Source organism: Micrasema longulum, unplaced genomic scaffold (genome assembly GCF_059751315.1).
Source record: "Micrasema longulum isolate JH-2025_06_02 unplaced genomic scaffold, ASM5975131v1 h1tg000252l, whole genome shotgun sequence".
Lineage (NCBI taxonomy): Eukaryota > Metazoa > Arthropoda > Insecta > Trichoptera > Brachycentridae > Micrasema > Micrasema longulum.
The window spans coordinates 616,635-638,859 of NW_028277457.1; the positions used below are offsets into that span (position 1 = coordinate 616,635).

The window sequence follows — 22,225 nt, forward strand, 5'->3', positions numbered from 1 at the left end:
AACATGTCAAGCAAAGTAAGTTGTATTCCAACTCAACACAGGGCTCTTGGCCTCGTATAGTTAGGGATACGCTATTTGATTTATTTTGTAATAATATGTATCTATATACGAATAAATAAACAAAAAAGTTAATTCCACAATTAAATTAAAATTAATAATTCCTTTATTTTATATTTCCTTAAAAAACAATTTGGATATTTGGCAATCCAGATAAGTGGAGTTTTGATAAACGGAGTTCCACTATTTATTAATTATTTAATATTTCTCTCAAGCAGGGATATTTCCCTCTCAAATGGAAAGAGGCTCATATTCTACCTATTCATAAAAAAGGTTCTAAAATTAAAATTATCAACTACAGGGGTATAAGGAATTCCTCCACATCAGCACGGTTTTCTCAAAGGCAAATCAACCGCGTCTAACTTAATTGAGTTTACGAACTTTGTACTTCGTTGTATGGATAAATGTGAACAGGTGGATGTGGTCTACACTGATTTTGAAAAGGCATTCGATCGTGTGGATCATATCATCCTTCTGAGAAAAATTCGTATATCGATGGATATCATCCTACGTAAGCAACAGGAGCCAAGCTGTCGTACTCGGAGGTTTTCGATCCAATTTTATAGATATTACATCGGGAGTTCCTCAAGGTTCACACTTAGGTCCTTTGCTCTATAATGCTTACCTTTATGATATATATGCAGTCATCCATAATTCAAATTTCTTGATGTATGCTGATGATAAAAAAATATATTTGAATATTAAAGATACTAGTGACTGCTATAATCTCCAAGACGATCTTCACCGATTAACAGATTACTATGAAAAAAAATTCATAAATGTAAATGTCTCAAAATGTTTACTCATTTCTTTTTCACGTAGCTCCAAACCTATTTCACATCAATATTTTTTAAGTAATCAAGCTATACAACGAGTTGAAAGTGTTCGTGATCTTGGTGTGATTTTAGATAAAAAAACTTACGTATGAAAACCACATCGAAAATATAGTGAACCGGGCACACAGAAACTTAGGTTTTGTTATCCGCACTTGCCAAGTTTTTAATGATATTGGTAGTATCAAATTAATTTATTTCGCTTACGTTCGTAGTCTCCTTGAATCAGTAGCGTGCCTAGGGTTTACGAGTAAGGCAAGCCCATATATATATTTTTTTAATTCACATGTGGTGTAATTCTCTGACAGCCTCATAGTATAGTGGCCAGCGCATTTACCTACCATGTAAAAGGTCTCGGGTTCGATTCCCGACATGGTTGATATGAAATATTTATTTAAAAAAAGTGTTTTTACACTTGAATGTGTCATAGTCCCTGGACTGGTACTTGAAGCGTAAGACTGATCATCTTACCTTTATGTAGCAAAAATGATCAAGATACACTGCGATTGCAGTACTCTATGCACCATTAGGTGCGGAAAACGAATGATGATGAATTAATTTGTGTGAAAACATGATGTGAGCTTTCTTCACTACAGTTGTACAGTCTACAAAGCATCCAAAAGGCATATTATGACGAATAACATTTTTTTTTTTAAACATGCATAGGATAATCTTTCTGAAGTCGTTTAAATGAACGAAATAAAGAAAACACAATATTATTTTAAATAAAGGAATTCCTCAGATATCAACCATTACCAATAAGTAACATCAATATAATATAGCGTGCGTAGAGTTGAATAATAGTCATCGGAACCCATAGATACATAAATATAAAATATAATTGATATAAGATATAGGAAATGGAAAGTAGATAGGCAAATAAAAAAGAAACGTCGGCCATCTCCGAATTCATTTTATATATGACGTTTGCACAAAATTAAGTAAATTATCGTAAATTTTAACCAGTACCAGTTTTTATACAATTAAGATAAAAAAAACCGTTTAAAATTATCAAATTCCGTAAAAAAGAGCATAATAAACAATCGTAAAGTTTGTTCGATACGAAATACGAGAGGCGCTCTCTGCCAACTTTACCCTAAAGAAGCTGGCTTCAGATTCCCGTATAAAACTCAACATATACAGACAAACATTTGTTGAGTTTACTGTTTGCATCACATGCGAGTTGCACCGTGAAATAAGCCCCATAAGAAGCCCACGTGCGTGAGCAAGATAAGAAGACATTGTCGTTCGCGCACACAGATTTCATGCGGTTCGGATCTCGGGATGCGAACAGTACCAACGTCGAACAGATCTCTAATTCTCATGCGGCGCGAAATTTAAACAACGAAATGAATTATTTTTAAGCGTTTGGTTCAGATTTGGTAATTTTGAAACAAAATTAATAGGCAAGCCCGGCTTATGGGCTTCTATGGAAATACCGCCACTGCCTTGAATATGCCTCCTCTGTGTGGTCTCCCCAGTATTCCATACACAAGATAAGGCTTGAAAATATTCAGAAAACATTTTTGAGACATCTCAATTGGAGATCCAGATTTACGGACCTTAACTATAAAACTTCTTGTCATAAACATAATATACTTAGTCTTGAGGATCGTCGTTTGTTATTAGATATGGGTATTTTACATGACATTCTTAATGGACGTCTTGATAGTCCTGTTCTGGTTTCTGAGTTGGCCCTTAACGTACCTGGCTACCGCACCCGTCACACGAATCTATCTCTTTTCCATGTACCCACAGTATGCACCAACTATGCACAGAACTCTCCTCTGATTCGCTTGACGCGTAATTATAATTTATTTTTCAATAACATAGACATATTTAATTGCAGTAAACTCACTTTTAAAACCAAAATTAAAAAACTATTATTTGAAAAAAATTATGTTTCGTTATAAAAAAAAATATATATATTTTTACATTATAATTTTAAATTGTTTCTATTCACTCATAATACTTACCCTGTCCTTAAACCTACCCTCACACCCATATACAATCACACACATATTCACATACCTACCAAAACCACACTCCACTTTTTTACACACGCATCCTCACACACAAAAAAAAACTCGCACACATGCACTTCTATGAATTATATTTAACTGAACTGGATTTTTATAATTGTATTTATGTGGAAAACTGATTTGGCTTTATTTTATGTTTTTTTTTATAATGTTGTGTATATTTTTTTGTATTGCTGTTGTTTTTCTTAATAAACAAAATAAAATAAAATAAATAAATAAAATAAAATAAGTTAACGGCCGTGGCCAATTTTTTCAAAATGTATAACATAGTTAAAGGATACAGTAGAACATAGAAAAGGGAAAACATAGTTCTACATATAAGACCAGAGAGAGGTAATTATTCTTATGCTGATATAGAGTGAACTAATATTGATTCCGTTCGGCGTACTAAATGGTATAATCGATGTTCCATCATTACTGGGACAAGTAAAATTCCATATTCCGACTCGTAGGCTGAGAAACAATGAAGAACTGTTAATTCTCCAATGACCCGTCTTTGTCGTATTGTTAACTCAAGACAAAGTCTGTACTTTTTTGGTTTAAGTTTACAGCGATTAAAAAGAGCACTACATAAATAGTCCAGATCTTGTCTTGATGTCCCTTATGTTTTTCAATACTTCTTTTCTTTTTTAACTAACTTATAATTACACGCGTTGCTATTTATATAATAAAATATTGTATGAAAGAGACAGAAAATTGAAAGAAAGAGAGAGAAAGAAGATAAAATAAATCATAACGGGAATAGTTTTAAAAGAGGACTCGAAGTTAAATTTAATTGATTATTTGAAGTTTTTGATTAATGGCTTTACTAATTTCTAATCCTTCTAAATTATCTAAACGAAAACCATTTTTATTGACATGCAAAATTTCTACACCCGTTTCTTGATTAAATTCATGGTTTTCGGATATAAGATGATTTGCGAATTCTGAAAAATTATTATTACTCAGACATCTTATATGTTCTTTGATTCTAACTTTAAATTTACGTGAAGTTTTTCCAATATGGAAATTTGGGCAATTTAAACAATTTAATTTATAAATTCCCGAATGATTTAATTTATCATCCTTATCTTTACAATTTGTTAATATTTTACCTATGTTATTATTAGTATAAAAAACTGGCCTAATATTGTTAGGTAAAACTTGTGCTATATTATTAGAAAATGAATTGATGTACAAAATCGCTTTCATACAATATTTTATTATATAAATAGCAACGCATGTAACTGAGAAACCGGTCGAAGTGTAATTTTAAAAAATTAAAGTGGTTTATACAAATTTATAAACAAATAAGTGTCACCATAAATATTTTATTACTCTGTATTTTTAAAGTGCACACAACAAATTTTGAACTCAAAAACTTATTGCAACTTTGAAGCGGGGAGCAGTCCTTAACCGAGGACTTGAATAGGTAAAGCAAAATGAACAAGCTGATTTTCCTATAGCAAAACAGAAATATTTTTAGGAATAAGTTCTCCTACAAACTAAATTGTGACGACAGAAAGGGGGTTTGAAAATAAGCAACAAACATTTTAGATTATTCTCAAAAACTGTAATAATTTATTTAGAAATATATCTTACAAATTAAACATCATAATATAACTATTAGTGTCAAGACTAGAATATATTTTATAATTTATTTGTAAAAAAAAAAGTATTTTGAAGTATGTAACATGTGAACATTTCAATTTTATTCAGATCCAAACAAAAATTTGAACTTAATATTACATGACAAGTAAAATATAAATTATGCAAATTATAATATAGACGACTGGCAGTGATCGAATATATATTTTTTTAAATCATATAAATTATTATGCAAGTATATTCAATGTTCGTAAATAATTGTGTAAAACCACTAACAGACTTTTCTACATCTACTAATTCAAGACATGCCTGTCTCTTTATTAGTTGTATGTAAAAAATTACACTAACGTATATTTATAATAATATACTACTACCAACACCAATTTTCGCCGTAGGGGCAGGCAGAGAGGAAGGACCGCTACACACATCTGTCCTGACATACATTCCCAGCTTCTTCCACATAAAAAAATCTTGTCATACACGCCCTTTGATTCAGTCTGCTTTTGAAATGACTAGACTTTGGTTTATCTGATCATGTCATGTCTTTCTCGGTCGTCCTTGTCCCACGTTACCATTCATTACAGCTATATATATATACATATATATATATATATATATATATATCTGTTTTACTTTTTTGTTCACATATTTGGTCTACATGATCAAACCATCTCAGTGAACCTTAAGTGGCATCTCCGCGGAACACTGATTATATAGCGCCATTTTTGTAACAAAATACCTCAAGGGCGCTTTACATAGTGATTCTTTTAAATTTGTAATTTAATTAAAATAATTTATTTTGTTGTCACATGCTACGGATTTATTCAAATGATTTAGAGAACAAGTGGGTTTTAAGTTTTTTCCGAAACATCACTTCACTTTCACAGCCTCGCACCTCTGCCGGGAGAGCATTCCATGCCATAGGGCCTGCGACCGCAAATGCGCGTTCACTAAATTTAGTGCGCTGTTAGCGTGGAGGTATAATAACTTTTCCTCTCGCCGTAGACGTAGCTGATCTAAGCGTTAGACGCCTGTCAGCTAGTTCATCTGGAATGCATAGTTCCCTTAGATATTCCGGAGCAGAGTTGTGCAGTAACTTATACATAAGCCAACAGAGTTTGTATTCGACCCTCTGTGGAAAACGTAGCCAGTGTAGTTCCCGAAGTAGTGGAGTGATATGACTGAACTTAGAGATTACGAAAATAAGTCTCGCTGCGGCATTCAATACAGATTGTAGGCGAGTCATTTTGTTCATTGGTAGACCTGCATAGATACCATTACAATAATCGACTCTAGACACTACAAACGCATTTATTAATTGACGGGCGGCATCAACCGGCAAATTTTTGCGTATGCATTTAATTTGTCTCAGCTGGTAGAAGCATGAACTTATCGTTCTACTAATTTGAGCGTCAAAAGAAAGGTCAGAATTGAGTAAAACTCCCAGTAGTTTAACGGTGGGTAAAGCGGTACTCCCTACATTGGGTAGGGCCGTATCCTGGATCAAATTCTGTCGTCTGGCTGAAGCGACCCATAGTTGTTCAGTTTTTGATGGGTTTAATGTTAGTCTGTTTTCAGCCATCCAGTTTTTTATTTTCTCGATGCGTCCATCAATTAAATTGACAAGCACACTTCTCTCGCCTGGTTTGCAATAATAAATCTGAGTATCATCTGCGTAGCAGTAAGACCACAATTCACATTCTTTGATAATGTTCTCTATATCTTTAGTGTAAAGGAGATAGAGGAGTGGTCCGAGTACTGACCCTTGAGGCACTCCTGTAGACACCCGAAAGTTGGTTGAGCGATTACCCCTACCATCGGACGTGATAGCCAACAAAAATTCTCCCGAAAATGGCTGCTGACAATAATCCTTTTTATTATTTAGTTCAGTGTCCTTTAACAATTCTAATACTTCTAGGTATAAAATTAATTATGTTTTTTGTGAATTTGCTCGTAATAAATGCCATTGTGTATTCATTTTCGCAGTGCTCAAGCGTGAACTGCGGCCAAATTTCCTTATTGTTCCAACGATACGACCTGCGAGATCGAGGCTGTTCACGGAGCTGGGACATGACAACATTGTCTCGATGTAAGCGGTCTTTTAACATTATCAATTATACCTGTCTCAGATTTGAACTCTTGCCTGATTTCGTGAGGAACTTCAGCCCTATGGGAAATTGGATACAATAAATGTTTTCTTGCGCGCGGTAAAAATTGGAGCAATAAATTGTACAGCAGTTTCCTGAAAATGTACAAAAAAATAATGAAAATCATTTTAATAAAAACTGACTATTTTGAACGACGTCACTGGTTCATATGAATCAATCTATGGTATGAGAGCTATAGAAAATTTCCGCTTTGCTTGCCATCGATGGACCAATGGGAAGAACTGAATGAGAATAAGCGGAAAAGAATCTCAGACGCCACACACGGAGTTATTTACAAAACTTTGAAAAATCGTAGCCCTGATATTACGATATATAAGAATTGAAAAAAATATATTTTGGCCTAGTTTAATAGTCTATCAACAAACAACAAAAAACCTCGGAACTTCCTCATTCGTAACCCTGGCATACATTGATTTCTCACACATTTGTCTAAGAGATCACATTTCTATAATAATATTTGTTAGTGTAATCAGTGTTCCGAGGAAACCGGTAGACGTAGAAAAATTGGTAAGTGGTTATATAAACTTATTTACGAACATTTATTGAAAAGTTTGACCACAAAGTTAAACAATATTTTGAGCGTGTCTAAATCTTACAGAGCTGGAACAATCATATGTTCAGTTGGCACAAACAACCGGACACTTGGAGGGGCGCTAGATCTTGTTAGATCTGGCCCTGCTTAGTAGACAAGTACTGGATTTAACCGCTGAGGGATTTAATCGAGACAATGAAAAAGTAAGAAAAAAAAAAAAAAGAAGCCTGTCATTCGCTGATTAACCCATTACAGGACACATATTTTGAAGTTTGTCCAAATTTTTGTAGACAAGGACTGGATTCAACTCCATAGGGAACTGTTAATGTTATAATATTACAACAGAGATGAAGAACAATTCAATGAAGAGCTAAAGCTTAAAATGATCTTAATCTCTGTTGTAATATGTTAATTATAACAGCTACCTAAGGGGTTGAATCCAGTCCTTGTTTACAAAAATTTGAACAAACTCAGAACATTGTCGATAAATCCACCAGCTGGTCCAAGAAAAAGTATATAAAAAAATATACATATATTTCCAGGTAATGCCTAGTATTTATGTGAAATAATTTAATCAGATGAAAGTATCCTGCATCAATAAAGGTTTCAGCACTTTGACTTCAAAAACATTGACAAATAGAAGAATTGAAGGAATATAGATGCTCAAATATAGACAGAATGGTGAACGTTATACAGTAAAGTGACCACTTAAACCAGCCAATGACAGATCATACATAAGCCCTGTGGATGCCTAGACTTCTAAATTCCCTTTCTTAAATCGTTTCTTGAAATGTTCTTTATCTCTGTTGTAATATGTTAACATTTATTTTGCGTTGATTTACGCGCAAACTTGATAAAATATGTTATTTTTTAAGATATTAAACCTGATTTTGAAAAAGCTGAGTGGAAGACAAACCTACGGGTACGTTATTATAATACTCTTGTGACATAAGACTTATTATTTATATGAGAAAGACAAGAAAACAACCACAGCCGCCGACACAAAGAGGAAAACACTAGCGCCCGAACCAATGAGGACCAGAAAGCGCTCCACAGCATCCATCTCATCGAAGGACTCTTCACCCCCGAAGGCCCGTCCGGATAGAAGTATCTATAACCCCTCCAAGGAGCCTCCTCAAGCATCATCATCCACAGCCACTATTATCTATCCCCCACCAATTCAGGAAGATGCTACATCTCATTATGAGATGGCAGAAGAGCCCCCAACGTATGACATCACTGACTCCGACCTCGCAATAGTGCTGGATGTATCGGATCCACATAATGACAAGAAGTACCAGCTGTTGAGCATGTGGCACTCAGATTGTTTTGCTAATCTAAATAAGGTTTCCCCATGTGTCTCGGACTCCATTTTTTATTTGACGTCAGGACTGGATTCTTACAACTCCCTATGGAGTCAAAAACTGATGGTTGCCAGCAAAAATCTACTGGTGGCTAAACTGAGGCATAACACCCCAACATGCGAAGAGGCAAATGCAATAATCAAGAACATCAGAGACTACGAGACAGCCATCAATGTTCACAATCCTATGATGACTCAGGTGTCAACAGCCATAGACAAATCGACATTTCTACTCCGACAAAGTGTGGCCTCTTACAAAGAAAATGTGATGTCGGCGAATTCATCCTTCAGACAAACTACAGAACTACTGAGAGGAGTGGTCACTGATGTCTCAGGATCACTGAGCAACAAGATGGACCAACTCACCTCTGCCATGACACACCTAACTGGAAAAGATGACAATGCATCTGGGGGATTGCGTCGAGGAGTGACACAGCCACCCCTTTCTATAGCATCTGGATACTCTGCTAGGAGTGGATCAACACTGTCTAGCAACCAGAGTGGTAGAAAGCCTAGTACTGCTCCATCATCTTTACAAGGGTACAAGCCTAGCACAAAAAAACCAACCCTTTCATTCAATCCGAACAATGTTAGCATGACACTTAGACAAGGGCTTGAGCCTGAGGACACCTTCACAGCTCCCCTGCCTCCAGAGCCTATGACAGATATTCAAACCAACATCTAACCATTACACCTGCTTCTTTCTCTAACTATAAAACCGATCATCTTTCCCACTAGGATTTTTTTTACTTTTTTATTAAAACACGAGTATATATTACAAATGTTATTAGGACTGAAAAACCATCTGTTATTATTTAATTTCTCAATAATTATTTTAAAATTTATGAATCAGTTGCCACAGGCATGGATTGTGTCTGTGAGATTATAGGTTCATTAGTATATTTAACCACCTACTATTTAGTTATTCCTTGTTAATCTTAGATTATTACATATCTGTAGTTTTGTTAATATGTTTTAATATGTGAGAGTGGAAGACAATTTGTAAAAAATTGAGATGCGATTGAGATGTGAATAATGCAAAAAATTGTGTGTCCATTTTGGCGGGAACGTAAAGCAACAGCGCGGGAAGAGTCACAATACCGGGCCGGGCGCCTGTGCACCCACACATGCCAGAGGCCGTAGTTCTCGGAAGCCGGCCACGCCGCACCATGTGCAGGCGGGCGAGGGCCGCACCGGACGGATTCTACAGCTACAGTGGACCATCTGGAAACTGTGCCAGCGAAGACCGGCCACCGCAGACGGAAGCACGGAAGGTGACAGGGGAAGAAATAGGGACGCAATGAGTGGATGATTTATGACAATTGTAGTACTAAGTGACTTTTGTGAAGTTAAGCGTTAGATATTTGTGTGTATTTTAGTGTTAAGTAATATATTTGTATTTCCTTTGTATTGTAAGAGCGTAAGGAATATTTTAATCATAAGTGTAGGTAGTATGTAAGTAGTTATGCGAAATATTAAAATTAAATAGGAGGGCAGGAAGACGAGAGAATGCCTGTAGGCAGCGATAAGGCTCACCACCCATCATGCCGCGTCTCTCGGGGGGGTGCAAAGAGGAGAATGGAGTGCCGTATTGGCGTATGGAATATAAGAGGAGGAATGGATAAGAAGATGAATGAACTGTGTGATAGTATGAAGGATAAGGGTCTAGATGTTCTTTGTATAAGTGAGAGCATGAAAAAGGAGAGTGGATCGCTGGAGCACAATGACACGCTCGTGCTGTGGTCTGGTGTGCCAGAATCAGAAAGGGCAAGTCGGGGGGTTGCGGCGATGCTCTCTCTTAGAATGGTAGAGTGCTTGAGTGAGTATGAATTTGTTAGCGCCAGACTCATGTGGATCACCTTTAAGATTGGAATAACGAGCATTATGTTAATTATCGGATATGCCCCAGTCGATTCGGCAGGTGAAGATGTGAAGCGTGAGTTCTGGGAAAATGTAAGGGAAGTATGTGCGAGGAAAAAACCGAATGAAAGAATAATTTTAGCCGGTGATCTGAATGGATGGGTAGGTACTCGTCGAGATGGCCTAGAAACAGCCCTTGGAATGTATGGCGATTCTAGGATAAATGGAAATGGAAAAAGTTTGCTCGAAGTGTGTCTTGAGTGGAACCTTTTTGTTTCGAATACCTTTTTTAATCATAAGGGTATTCACCGATACACATGGGAAAGAGGGAATGAAAGAACGATAATTGATTACGTGGTTGTTGACTCTAGATTAAGAACAAACACAACCGACACCCGCGTGTTTCGGGGCGCTGAAACGGAATCAGATCATTTTCTTGTTGTAACACGAGTGATTCTATTTCGTGGATGGCGCTCACGAACGAAAACTGTGACATCTTCGTCTAGAGTCAAGGTTGAAAAGTTGCAAGTCGAGAATGTAAGAGTGATGTAAAATGGTCTACTTTGCTCATGTTCGCAGTTTGCTCGAGTATGCCTCTTCTGTTTGGTCTCCACAATATGTCACACATAAAGAAAAGTTTGAGAAAATTCAATGGACATTTCTTAGACATCTTAACTGGAGATGCAGGTATACCGATCTCAATTATATGTCTTCCTGCAAAAAACACCACTTGCTTACTTTAGAAGATCGCCGTCTACTGTTGGACATGGGGGTGCTTCATGACATACTCAGTGGACGCCTTGATAGTCCGGCTCTTTTGTCAGAGTTATCATTAAATGTCCCCGGCTACCGCACCCGTCACACGTCGAGCTCTCTATTTCATGTGCCAGCAGTTCGTACGAACTATGCCCAGAACTCTCCACTTATACGTTTTGCTAGTGAATATAATTTGAACTTTCCCCTTATTGATCCATTTGATTGTAAAAAAATAACATTTAAAATGCGCGTCTTAAAACATTCTTTTTTGTCTTATACTTAGTTTCAATAATAAAGTTTTATTTTATTTTATTAAATTTTATCTCTATTTCTTAATATTTTATATATATTTATATTTTCGATACCTGACACCCTCTTTCCAATATAACACCCACACACCCACCCTCTCACTCACTTACACTCACACAAACACACTAGTATGTATTGTACGTGTATTTAATGTATTTCTGTGGATATCTGTCATTGGTTTTATTCTCTGTATATGTTATTTGTTATATTTGTATTACATGTATTACTGTTGATATCCCCAATAAATAAAAAAAAAAAAAAAAAAAGAAGTATGAACGGGATTTAACCGAAAGTTTAGGAAAGAATGAAATAGAAGTCAATATCGACCAAATGTGGGAACGATTTAAATCGTGCTTGTGTGAATCGGCAAAGAGTGTATGCGGAATGGCGTCCCGAAGAGGAAAAAAAGGAGATGCATGGTGGGATGATAGTATTAAAGACCTTGTAAAGGAAAAAAAGAATGCATGGATGAAGCTTATATCAATTAGTGACATCAATAGCAGCGAGTATGAAAGTGCGAAAAGTAGTTATAAAGTATGCAAGAGGTTGGTTAAGAATGGAGTGAAAGAACGCAAAAAACGACTAAACGAAGAGGAAGGTATAAAATTGTCCACTCATTTTCATGAAAACATGAAACTGTTTTGGAAAGAGGTGAAAAAGACAAAGAACTCCTCCGAAAGTGGAAACATTAAAGCGATAAAATCAAAAGATGGCCGAATGCTAACGAATGACGAAGGAGTGAAAGAGAGATGGATGGAATACTTTATGGAAGTATACGAAAGTACTGAAAGTGTCCCTGAGCAACAGCTTGGTTGTGCAGAGGAAGATACGAGTGATAATAGGTCATGTGAGATAAGCATGGTAGAAATAAAGAGCGCGCTGAAAAGTATGAAAAACGGAAAATCCGTTGGGTATGATAAGGTTGCTGTGGAATATCTGAAGAGTGGTGGCCAGATCGTGAGCACATGGCTGCACAGACTTTTCAATCTCTGCCTAAAGGAAGGACATACGCCGTTGGATTGGAGGAGGGCAGTTGTCATGCCTTTATATAAGGGAAAGGGATCTCGTGCGGAATGTGGAAACTATAGGGCCATCAGTCTTCTGAGTTCTGTCGGTAAACTGTATGGGAAAATTATAATCGAGAAAGTAAGCAAGGTGACGAAAGACAAAGTGTGGGACGTGCAAGGAGCCTTTATGAGTGGACGTGGATGCACGGATCAAATTTTTGCGCTGCGAATGCTAACGGAGAAGTTTTTGGCAAAAAGTCAAAAACTATTCTGCGCATTTGTCGATTTGCAAAAAGCGTATGATAAAGTAGATAGAATGAAATTGTGGGGCGTGTTGGAAAAGTATGGAGTAAACAATAAACTTATACGTGCAGTATCGTCTCTCTATGAGGAGAGTTCAGCGTGTATAAGAGTTAATGGGGGATTTACATCTTGGTTTGCGATCTCAAAAGGCGTGAAACAGGGATGTGTAATGTCACCATGGTTGTTTAATCTATACATGGACAACTGTATGAAAGAGATAGAATGTATGGGTAATGGAGCAAAAATTGATAATTTTTCAGTAAGCTGCTTGTTGTATGCTGACGATGCAGTTCTGTTAGCAAGCAGCAAGGCTGATTTGCAGCAAATAGTCTCTAGAATGTATGATGTATGCCTGGAGAGCGAATTGGCGATGAACGAAAGTCAAAAGTGATGGTATTTGAAAGGGATAGTGAGGTTACTGACTGCATAATAAATGTAAACAACGAATGTCTCGAGCAAGTAGAAGAATTTGTGTATCTGGGAAGCATGTTTTCAAGAGATGGAAGAGTAGAAAAAGATGTTGAAAGAAGAGTGAATGCGGGCAACAAAATGAACGGAGCACTAAGCACAGTAATTTCTAATAAAAATATGTCAATCGAAGCTAAACTGGCAGTGCACAACGGAGTTTTAGTCCCAACACCTATGTATGGAAGTGAAACATGGAACTGGCAGAGGAAGGATGAAAGCCGAGTGAACGCGGTTGAAATGCGATCTCTTAGACGAATGTGTGGGAAATCAATGTATGACAGGGTTACGAATGATGAAATCAGGCGAGAGTGTAAATCTGAGACAAGTATAATTGATAAGATTAAGAAAGGGTCTCTGAGATGGTTTGGTCACGTAGAACGAATGGACGACGAGAGAATGGTAAAACAAGTATATATGGCAAAAATGAACGGCAACGTTAGACGAGGACGACCAAGGAAGACGTGGCATGATCAGATATACCAAAATCTTAAGTCTGGTCATGTCAAAAGCAGAAAGAACCGAAGGGCATGTATGACAAGATGTATGAATGTGGAAGAGGCTAGGAGTGTATGCCAGGATAGACGTGTGTGGCGGTCCATTCTCTCTGCCTACCCCTACGGGGAAATGGCGTGATGGTAGTAGTAGTAGTAGTGTAGTTTTGTACTTTTTTATTTTTTGTTAATTTGGTGTTGACAATTGTTACACATTTCTTCTTCAACTTTATATGTATAAGTTTCTTAATTTTTCAAATTGTTAATTGTCTAATTTTTTAATTTTTTACTCTTTGTACTTCCTACATGGTCAATTTCTCAATATCTTTTCAATGAGAACTTTTTAAGATATCATATAAATATAGAAAATATATACTTCTATTGAGGATCGTTTTATCAAAACACAATATCCATCCCACGTGACATTTCGTATTTTTAATTATTATTTCTTTGTAGCCATTATTGTAGACATGGGTAACTCAACATAAGCTATAGCCGCCGGTGGGCTCGAGTAATTGAGCTGGAGTTTTGAACCGGCTCGCAGATCAGCTCACATTATTCCACGAGACTGCTGCGAGCTCCAGTGAGCTGAACTATACAAGCCGCATCATTCGGCTCAAGTAAATGTATGGTTCACCAAATCACCCTAAAAAACAATCGATGCGAATCATACTAAAACACAATATCGCGTTTTGAAAAAAAACAGTATTTTATCATGTATGACCGGTTCCTAATTCCAATAATTAATATTGGGTTCTAATAAAATATAAAAGGAAATTACTGACTTACATTCACATACAAGTTACGAATTAAATAATACTTTGTACACTTCCACTTATTTTCTTGACCAATTAGCGCTTTCGCCCTCTAATGGGCATCTTAAAACAGGCAAACATTGTGAGGATAATTTATATAAAACTAAATATTATCTTAAGTGTAGGTACATTTAAAAATAAGTTGAAAAATATACATACGTAATATTTCAATGAAACAGAGTAGGACAGATTATTGAAACGTGTGTTGGCGGTGTACTGTAAGAGAGGGTTCCACAACAGGCCATGAGGTCCAATTACGGCGGTGACTTACATCACAGAACACCCAGGCTTGAGAAAATCACATTTAATTTTTGTGTTCTCACCGGAAATCGAACCCGGAACCTTCCTTGTGCGAGTCGAGCGTCTTGACCACAACACCACGGAGGCCGCCTTCATTGTTTTAAAGCAATGCACGGGGTCCAACTAAGTTTATAACTAAATCTAGTCCAGCTAAATCACTTTCAACTATTTTTAAATGTACCTACACTCGAGATAATATTTAGTTTTAATATAAATTATCCCAACACTGTATAGTAGAGTGGGCCGATGATATATGAAGTTTTTTATTTTTTTAGACATCAATGTGAAAGAGGTCTAAAAAGTTGCATTTTGGATCACATTGAATGTAAACATTATTTAAAAAAATATTCCATACCACTTTTGGCTCTCAACCGAGGTTTTAAGTTTATCACAGTCTGAACATTTTGTTAATTATCCATACCGATAAGATTATTTTTTTGTTCGTAAAGATATAATTTATTCACATTACTAATTCTAACACGTTTTCAAACTACCGATATGCAAAAAGTTTACACTCTGCGGAACTGATTCCGTTGAGCGCCTGGCTAATATTGACGAAAATGATGACCCAATAAAACAATGCTTCCCATTTATTGCAAAACAAAGTGCAACTCACGCCCTTAGATGCTTATTCAATAAGGTTTAATGCGCATTATAAACTTTAATTGGACTGATTTTCTTTACTTAAATACGAAATGACGGCTGTTTTGCATAAAAATCAGCTTTTTGAAAACTTAAAGCTCTGGTTGAGGGCCAAAAGTAGTATCGAATAATTTTTTTGATATTTTTTGCATTTCGAGTAATCCAAAGGGCAACTTTTTAGACCCCTTTTATTTCAAAATTCGGAAAAAAAAAATATCGGCCACCCTACTGTATAGTATACAGTGTATACCAGTCTGAAGATGCCGCCTTCATTGTTTTAAAACAATGTACAGGGTGCAACTACATTTCTGACTAAATCTAGTCCAACTAAATCTCTTTCAACTTATTTTTAAATGTACCTACACTCGAGATAATATTTAGTTTTATATAAATTATCCTAACACTATATAAATATAATATAATGTTTTGCGGTCGCAGGCCCTATTGCATGGAATGCTCTCCCAGCAGAGGTGCGAGGCTGTGAAAGTGAAGTGATGTTTCGGAAAAAACTTAAAACCCACTTGTTCTCTAAATCATTTGAATAAATCCGTAGCACGATACAACAAAATAAATTATTTTAATTAAATTACAAATTGAAAAGCTTCAATTAAATTAACTTAACAATAGAATCACCATGTAAAGCGCCCTTGAGGTATTTTATTACGAAAATGGCGCTATATAAGTTATCCACAATAAATAAATAAATACCAGTCTGATGATGCCCATTAGAGGGTAAGAGCGCTAATTGGTCGAAAAAATAAGTGCAGGTGTACTAAATATTTTTAATTAGTAACTTATAAGTAAATATAAGTTATTACATCATTACAATGGAATTCCATCAAGAATTGTCAATAAATAATTTTAATCAAATTACAATTATTCGATTGCCGTAAGTAATTGTGAAGTGTAATTTTTTAAACAATGATTGTAACGCGATTTGATGTGAATCACAAAAATTTCACTCCTGGAAAATTAAGTTTCAAGCGATTGTAGTGTTTTGAAAAAACAGTCCTCAAATCTGGCGGTAAATTTATGTACCAATTTGTTCTGGGTTCCTAATGAGGGTTTATTGAAATGACTTTCGATGATTTCACCGTTTAAATAACTCAGTTTTGATATAAAACATAAATACCAACTCGATAACTTTTTTTAAACAGAAATTACAATGAGCTTCTAGCGAGAAATTTTACTAGTGAATACATTATTTTCTTGAAAATGTTACACACAAAATAAAATGAATATATTTTCTTGTTAATTATTAATGTTTTAATAAGGCTCGACATTAAGGATCACAATCCATTCGGATATACTCCAAGGAGTTAACAACTAGCGAAGGAAACCTGCAGTACTCGAACTCGAGTAACGGGATAATAAAACAGTCCCGGGAAAGATAAACACTAGCAGATCCTAACAGATCATATTAAGAAAAGAAAACAAATGAGTGAAGCGATGCGTTGCGGCGAGAAGGAAGCGTCACTAGCTCCTGATTAGCTATAATTAGGGTCAAAAACTTACTAATGACTATTTTATGATCAGGCATCATTTGTACATTAGTGTTATGATTGTTACTCAGATAAACACAAACAAAAGAAAAACCAAATATTGAAACAGACAAAGATTTGGCATGTATAGATCGCACGCCCCGTATAAAAAAAAATACACTAGAAGTTGTCGGCACTTGAATTGATTGCAAAGTATTGTTTATAGTTACACTTCGATCCGTATATGTCATATCTACAGCGGTCTATGTTCACTAGGGGCCGAACTGTCAGTTGTAGAAAAAGTGCACTTCCTCGGAGGAGTCCAGCGCCAGGAGGGTCGGTCCTCAGTCCCCCTCCGGAAGGAGCGGGGGGCTGTGGCCCTCCCGGGGCAGCAGCTCCGGAAAGTGAGTCTTCAGGTGCGACATGAGCGAGTCCTTCCGGCTGAAGGACGCCGCGCACTCAAAGCACGAGAACTCCTTGCGCTCGTCGTGGATGCGCTCGTGGCGGACCAGTTTGTCCTTGCGCCCGAACTTCTTGTCGCAGCGCGAGCACTCGAAGGGCTTGTGTCCCGTGTGCACCACCGCGTGGCGCTCCAGCTCCCGCTTGCGCGTGAAGGTCTTCCCGCACGCCGGGCACGCGAAGGCGCGCGCGCGCTCCGCCTCCGCCTCCCCGTCCGACTCCGGCTCCGCCTTCAGCGCGCCCAGGAAGCCGCCGCCGGCGATGTGTTCCGGCACGCCGGGGAAGTCGCCGTACGGGTCCACGTGCACGACCACGGCCTCCGGCGGCGGCGCGCGCGCGTGCCGCGCCTCGTGCTTGGCCAGCTTGTCGCGCCGCCCGAAGGCCAGCGGGCAGTGCGCGCACGGAAAGGGGCGCGCGCCGCTGTGCACGAGCGCGTGGCGCGCCAGGTCGCCCTTGGCCACGAAGGAGCGCGGGCACTGGGGGCACACGTGCGGCCGGTGGCCGGCGTGGATGCGCAGGTGCTTGCTCAGGTTGGTGTTGCGCGAGAACGCCTTCCCGCAGTGGCGGCAGCGGAAGGGGCGCGCGCCCGTGTGCACCACGGCGTGCTTGCGCAGGTCCGAGCGCCGGCTGAAGGCGCGCGCGCACTGGCCGCACGGGTAGGGCCGCGCGCACGCGTGCACGGCGCGCGCGTGCGCCGCCTGGCTGGCGCGCTCGGCGAACACGAGTCCGCACGCGCCGCAGCCGTAGGGCGCGCGCTCGTCGTGCTCGCCGCGCTCGTGCTCGCGGCAGTTGTCGGCGTCCACGAACGCGCGGTCGCAGTACTGGCACATGAACACGGCGCCGGGCGGGCTGGGCGGGCTCGGCGGGCTCGGCGGGCTGCGGGGGCTGGCCGGGCTGGCAGGGCTGGACGGGCAGGGGCTGCCGGCCTCGGACGCGGGGCTCGCCCGGCCGGGGTCCACCACCATGACGACGCAGGGGGCGGCGGGCGGCTGGCGCGTGAGGCGGCGCAGCTTGGCGGCCGACGCGAGGCAGCGGGAGCGGAACTTTATGCACTTCTCCGTCTTGTACAGACAGCGGTGGCAGATGCGGCCCGGCAAGCCGTCGTTGGGCTGGATCTGGAATGTTTCACCACCCTGATTTATTCTTTCCGCACCGTCTGTTATTGTTATACTATGCGTCGCTCGAGTTCGCGCCGGGACGACGGGGCGGGCGATCGATACGCTCGCCGCTCGCAGCGAGGACTGCGGGCTACGGACTAGATTACGGGCTAGATTACAGACTAGACTACGGGCGACACGCTACAATAAGGACACACACGTACCTGCAGCTCCGTCAGCTCGGATATCCGCTCGTACAGGGGCACCTCGCTATCCTCGGACACGTACTCGAACAGGGAGCTCATGGCTCCGTTCTTGCGCAGGCACAGCCGACATATCGAGTGGAAATTAGACACGATGTAAGAGTCTTCTTCCATGTCTCGGGAAACCGTCCTTCAGTCAAATCAGGCTAGTTCAGCCGCCGCGAAGACTCGACGGATCGATGTTTTCGGACTGCGAGCCGGCTGGATGACGATAGACCGCGATCGGAACACTCGAAAGAGAGAAGACGGAAATTTTCAGAAACGACGCAATGTGTCGGGGCCGGCAGCCATTTCGGTTAGGGCTGTGCCTCGATTGGGCGGATTCCCGCGAGGGTGGCGCGCACACGGGGACCGCGCCGGGTCGCTACGGGGGGCCGGAGAGTCCCCCCGCGGTAGCGTTTTCTTCCCGATGAAGAAACAATGCGCTAGTGTTTTAGCCTAGCGGGAGACGTTCAAACTAAAACTATTATTTTTACTGTAAATTTATTATTGAAAATAACCGTAAATAAAACTGTGAATGACTTAAAGTTCCATATTTTTATTTACCATGCCGATTGTAATTCTCTTAAAAACGGTACTAGCGAATCAATGAAAATTCGACAGAAAATAATAACTACTAACATAAATCTTGTGATTGCCTAAACAATGCGGGGGGTTTGGAAATTTGTTAGTAAAACGTGGGTAAAACAGTAAACTACGCTTCGTAATATTTTGACATTTATTATGGCGGTTTTATGGCCAGTTTGATTTTTCAGTCGCTGCTCGCTACGTTGTTTGTTTCGCCAGTTTTAGTCTATGTTTTTATTACAGTTCTTAGTTTAAAATGAAGCCAAAAAATGTGATGACAAAGTTGTTCGTGGGGCCAAAAGAGTCCAAAAGTTCATTTGCATTCTCGCACGCATTTGCTAGTGCTGAAGATGGAAACATTCTGTTTATATCAAAAACCCAGATAGACCGACTGCCTAAGGATGTCGCCCTACAGCTGCCGCCAGACAAAAATATCCTAAGACGAATAACATTTACTTATCCACTGAACTGGAATGAAATAATAAGCAAATGTTGTTTGATTCACACTTGGAAGATAATCCCTCAAACCATTGTGGTAGATGGAGTGGATGGATTCTTTGACTTTGATAGTGAGAGTTCTATATCTACGCCGGCATTGCTGTGCACCGCCCTTCTTAATGCTGCGGCTTCGTGTGCCCATATCACGGGAAATATTTGCAAGTTGATAATCTCCATTGATAAGGATAATTACAATTTACATTATAATGCAATATCATCGTTAATTAACACTTATTTCTATGGAGATATTACTATAAAAACATAATTGTGTGTAAGAATAATTAAAGAGGGTGCTGTAACTATTGTATTTAGTTATTCATTTTGTTCCCATTATAAACAATAATAAATAATAAAAGTAATGTGTCCTCACTGGCGTTCCCCGTGTTGATCACTTAACAATATACTTTTAAAAAACTTTTTTTACATGTGAGAATATACAAAGAAGACTTCATATACAGAGACATTACTAAATGTTGACAGTTTTAAACACTACGTATTTATGTTTATATTTCATTTTTGCATACCTATATTATTTTTATTATAAAATGCACAAAAACTATACATTTATTTTATTTATTGTGGTTCACAAACAATACATATGACATTGTTATAATAATCACAGATTGTTATTTTAGATTATTCTTCAATTATATGTGAACACAGCATGCACAAATAAAGAAAACAAAGTTTATAATAGTAATGATGTAAAAACTTATATTTACCAACTTCGCAGAATATTGGGTAGCCTCTTCCCAAGCCAAGGGTAAACATCTTTTCCAACTGATACCAAATGTAACAGAAAAGCCTTGGTTTTCCAAAGTGATTCTGAACAAGTTTGAGACATCCTCCATATGCAGAATGCGCATTGGGCACTGCTGCAATGGTTCTCACCTGTTCAGAATCCATGTCCGGGACTCTGCCATTTGCGAATGTCAGCTAGATGAGGAAGATTTAAACCATATTTTTTTTGGATGCCCCATAAATGATTGTTATCCTGATTCCCTATCCGACCTCTCTGATATTAATATCCCATTCCCTATTCATATTCTTACTCTCCTGTCCCCACCCAATAAACGTGTATTTAAAATCCTATGTAAATATCTAGTTGTAAATGGTGTAAAGCTGTAAATATGTTTTATTATTATATGTATATATTATATTAAATACTAACATACTAACTTGTACATATTATATTACTAACACATGTGTAATATGTATATAAAAAACAAAAATACTCGACACTGGCCAGAACACCCGAGTTGAGATGTGAAAAGGCCATGAAAAAACGAAGAAGAAGAAGAATCCATTTTAATTTTTATAAATAAATTTTGTGTGAAAATTAGGTATGCTTTTAGTTCTTAATAATGTTTATATTACTTTTTGAATTTATATAATTTCTCTAACGTTTCTCTTTGTAAAGGAAAAATAAGAAACCTGCTGACAAGCCGGTTTCGCGGTTTAGTGGGTATATTTATTTTTCTTTTTATATTTTCTGTACATGTTTTTGCCTTCTTTAATAAAAAAAGATTGTTGTTTTTATTCTAGGATTGTGATAAAAGTTATTACAATAAATTATTACCAACAGGTTATTTCAAATTATTTTACATAACTAACATAAGTGACTATTTGATTTTATAAATTGCGTTACAATTTTCCTATAATTATTTCATGTATCGTTAAAGATATCAACACAAGCATTACTTTCTTATTCAATCTTAACATACATGCAGACTATTCTTAATTCTATGCATACGTGATAATGCATTAAAGTACGCCATATTATTATTGAATCATAAGAATGCAAATATTTCTTTTTTTTTAAAAAGACATTGTAACAATACCAACAAATTGTCATATGTCAACAGAATACTATTAAAGGAAAACGGTCGTTATGAAATAATGTTCAAAATGCTATTCTCCAAATAGAGAAGCTTCAAATAATATCTGCGAGTGAACTCAGGAAGGAAAATGTAGCTACTAGGTTTTGAGATGTAAAAATACAGTATACATTTTGTATGAAGAAATAAGCTGCAGTAATCAGCCAGTTTCAATCCCCCACTGGAAACGGGCTGGGCGCTGGGTTTACATGGTAGATGTTTACATTTATTTTTTGAAGAAGATATAAATGGTGATGTTAATTTATAATTATTTTTTTTCCTATAATTAAAACTACAATAAAACATTATTATTGATAGTCAAGTATAATGGTAAGCTGCGCATGATCGATTATATTGATGATTTGCCCCTGCAATATCGTCTTGTCCCAGCTCCGTGAACAGCCTCCACCGTGCGGGACAATATGAATATTCGGTTGCAAATCACACATG

General features: G+C 38.2%; 1 protein-coding gene across 1 annotated transcript; it reads right to left on the reverse strand.

Annotated features, from left to right (window-relative positions):
* Window positions 1–16,166: 16,166 nt before the first annotated feature.
* On the reverse strand, window positions 16,167–19,227 carry prg (piragua). Its single transcript, XM_088223842.1, has 2 exons — window positions 18,795–19,227; window positions 16,167–18,588 (listed from the first exon to the last, which is right to left on the reverse strand). Exons 1-2 carry the CDS (start codon window positions 18,945–18,947, stop codon window positions 17,359–17,361), a joined length of 1,383 nt encoding a protein of 460 aa, XP_088079968.1. The 5' UTR covers window positions 18,948–19,227; the 3' UTR covers window positions 16,167–17,358.
* Window positions 19,228–22,225: the final 2,998 nt, after the last annotated feature.

What these genes read in the sequence shown, in the direction of transcription:
- prg (XM_088223842.1), bottom strand. Translation starts at nt 18,947, where the DNA reads ATGGAAGAAGACTCTTACATCGTGTCTAATTTCCACTCGATATGTCGG. An exon ending in CCGAGCTGACGGAGCTGCAG is followed by an intron (nt 18,589 to 18,794) that starts GTACGTGTGTGT and finishes GAAACATTCCAG; the next exon opens with ATCCAGCCCAACGACGGCTT.